This window comes from Tupaia chinensis, unplaced genomic scaffold, assembly GCF_000334495.1.
Source record: "Tupaia chinensis unplaced genomic scaffold, TupChi_1.0 Scaffold000605_1, whole genome shotgun sequence".
Taxonomy (NCBI): Eukaryota; Metazoa; Chordata; class Mammalia; order Scandentia; family Tupaiidae; genus Tupaia; species Tupaia belangeri.
Window position 1 is genome coordinate 2,995,250 of NW_006160123.1, and position 3,251 is coordinate 2,998,500.

Below are 3,251 nucleotides of genomic sequence, written 5' to 3' on the forward strand. Positions count from 1 at the left end.
TTTTTTTTTTTTTTTTTTTTTTAAAAAAAGGTCCCTCGTGTCAGATGAAAGTCCTTCAGAAATTACTGTGGCATCTAAGATAGGGCCAGCTACCCTTTGAGGGTTCAGAAAAATTTTGTCCTTTGCTATTGGTAAAGGCTCATTCCTATTGAGCTTTAAACTCCCGCAAACACAGGAGATTTGCAGATGTACTGATTCTTGACCCACTAATAATTTGGTATGTACCAAATATTCTCTTGCCTTTGAATATTTCCCTCTTCTCTGGTTCTGAGAAAAACACCAAGTTTCTTGTGCATAATTCTCAAGTAGGAATCCTTTCTCTGAAACAAGATCAGCACATTTTTGCGTATTTATCAATACCTCAAATAATGTGGCTTTTCCTTTGCTAGACGTATAGTTTGCATGACTCTGAGAAGTGTGGTAGGCGAAGATTAAATGCCTGTGGCACACCTGATTCCCCAGTCTGTGGGCTCTCAAGTCGGCCAGCTGCCCCCACTGCCCTCTGAGTTTGGAGTCGTCCCCCAGAGCCTGCATCCGTGGGAACGTTTCTTTCTGTCATTGTCCCGGGCAAATGCTAGAGAAACAGGAGCTATGCATTTGCTCTCAGACTTCGAAGTTCATGTTTTAGCAGAGTCCAGTGCAGTGCAGTCGTGTGGGTCTTTTTGTGCCCATGACCCTCCTCATAGTATGCTCTTGGCAAGGGAGAAATGAGCTTGAAAAATTCAATTCTCCGAAACGTAATTCCCCCACACGCAGACAGATGTCAAAAATTTGCCGTTGTAGCTTTACTTTTTATTTGATTTTATTCCTCTAAAGAATTATTTAATTAGGGACCAGCAGATAGTGTAGTCCTTACATCGCTGGACTCCCACATAGTCGACCCTGGTTCAAGTCCCAGGTCCGGCTGCTTAAAACTCATGCCAGGCATGTGTGTGTACATGCCCAAAATCCTAAGAGGAAAATGGAGAAGAAGGGATTGTGATGTGGCCATCACCCCTGGGGGGTGATTTCTCACTCTCTGTTTCCCTGTTTCTCTCTGTCTCTTCAAAGAGCACGTGTGCCCTATAGCAAAAAACAATCTCTCTCTTAAAAAGAAAAAGAATTATATAATTTAATTTATTATTATTTTTTATTATGACCAGAGAGAGGGGGAAAGTGAGAAAGTAAGCCACCAGGTCCAGGACTCGAACCACAGTCAACCACGTGGGATTTCAGCGCCCTAATCACCACAACACTTGCTGGCTCCTATAGGTTTAATTTTTAGATGAAGACTTCGGCTACTGAAGAACATAGAACAAGGTTATTTCTAGTTATTCGAATATACTTTTAAAGTTTTTTGTTATTTTTTTTAATTGCCAGAAGGTGTGCCAACTCACCAGCGAGAGACTGAGACAGGGAAAGCACCTCCGAATAGTGCATAGTGATCCTGCAATTCCTTTTCCATTTCTCTATCCCATTGAGATTTGGGGTACACACATACTCAGCATTTTTCAAGCCACTGGGGTTGGGATTCAAATTGTTGTCGGCAAGTTGGGAACGGGGGCCCCATTAACCACTAGGCTTCAGGGTTGGCCCTAGTCATTTATATTTTACTATGAATGTGTAATAGGTTTAGGGTGTAGGATCCTGGTTACCTAAGGAAGGTGTTAGGGTGTCATCAGCCTAACAGTTACTTATCCGCTCCAAACAGACGCAGGCAGAAAGAGAGCCCTCTGGTCTAGTGGCCATTCCTTTGTGGGGAACATTTACTGCTCTGATGTTTCTTTCTTGGGGACTTGCTATAGGATGAAGTAAACAAAAACTCACAAACAAAACTCATTATCTACTGCAAATAAGTGTTTTAAGTATAATTGAGCTTCAGACTGCCTTGGGTATGAGAGATTTAAAGAGATGCTCAGGTTCCTGTCTCACTGATAATTTGGTATTTATTTGCGTGTTTCTTCCACTTGAAAATTTTTCTCCTCTCCAGTTTAGAGAAAAAAAAAAAGAGAGAAAGAGAGAAAAAAAAAAACAACTGATAGGACTGAGGCATAAGCTCTTAGCTATTCTCCGCCAGCCTTCAGAGGCTCTGCATTTGAAGGGGGCCTGGTGCTGCTGAGCCAAAGTGCCCACCAGGGGGTAGATTATGCTGCGGAGCTGCCAGGATGCACAGCTGTCAGAGGAGTGTCCTTGTCGTGCTCCCCATGTTAGCGGTGAAAAACAATTGTAGGAAGAAATTGGTGGTGGGCGGGAAGGCAGTATTTGAGTAACTGAGATCATCATTAAGTAATTAATCAGCGAGGTCTGATCCAGCCATCCTTCCCCTCTTTTGTAGCACCTTGGAACATTTCAAGAGGTGGCTCCAGCCAGATAAAGTAGCCATCAGCACAGAAGAGGTCCAGTATCTGATTCCTCCAGAGTCACAGGTTGAGAAGCCAGCGGCTGGGGACGAGCCAGTGGCCGGAGACAAGCCAGCAGCAGCCGAACAGTAAATTACACATTTGCACGCCGAGCAGCTGTCTTGGATCCGGAGGGAACAGTGGAGAGTTGGGCAGCGCAGCGGCAGCAGCAAGGAGAAATCTTGGGAGGGAAAAGGCCCAGACATCACTCCTCAAAGCAAACAGCTGCAAGCCCCCGGGGACTTGCTTGGGGCTGGCCTGCGTGGCTGTCTTGGATGAAGTGACTGAACCAGGGCATGCTGGATGAAAATACTGCTCTCTTCTGTGTCTCATGACTAGCCTGAGCTCTGTTGCTGCAGGCTTGAAGTCTGCTGAGGACCTAGTGAGGGACCAAGTGTGAGAGTACTTGGAGAAACTTAAAACGTCATTTAAGTGAGCCATGCCTTTCTTGCCTCGTCTGGATATTGATGCTTGTGTCCCGAGCACTCCCTTGGTCAGTTTTTGAAACCTGCTCCTTGATTCCAAGCTCCCTATGGGGCTCCTCTCACAGATCCATAGTAAATCCGTGGGCCCCAGGGGGACAGGCTGGGCTTTTCCTTTGATTTGTTTCTTGTCGAGAAAATAGTTGAAGGAAGTGTGAACGTGTGGGTGTTTATGTCTGTGTGTGTGAGTGTGTGTTTTATTCATGCACGGCTTCACCCTCAACATCCTCCTGTACTTAAAAAGGGCCAGGTTCCACATTGGATTGTAAATATGATGTTACTGCTTGCCATGACTCCCAAATAGTTCCAAACTTGTTCCTTGTGCCAGCATATCTGGCGGAGCCTGAGCTCCCTCTCACGCTGATCATACAGTTCTGTATGCATTGATATA

At 45.1% G+C, this 3,251-nt stretch overlaps 1 protein-coding gene across 2 annotated transcripts in view; it reads left to right on the forward strand.

Moving 5' to 3' along the window:
* The window catches only part of CCDC32 (coiled-coil domain containing 32), a 13,689-nt gene extending 10,670 nt beyond the window's left edge, over positions 1-3,019 (forward strand). For both annotated transcript variants that reach the window (XM_006158695.3, XM_006158696.3), the window contains exon 4: positions 2,315-3,019. In XM_006158695.3, coding sequence (XP_006158757.1) covers positions 2,315-2,471 — 157 coding nt within the window. In that variant the 3' untranslated portion in view covers positions 2,472-3,019. The remainder of the gene's footprint in view (positions 1-2,314) is intronic.
* Positions 3,020-3,251: the final 232 nt, after the last annotated feature.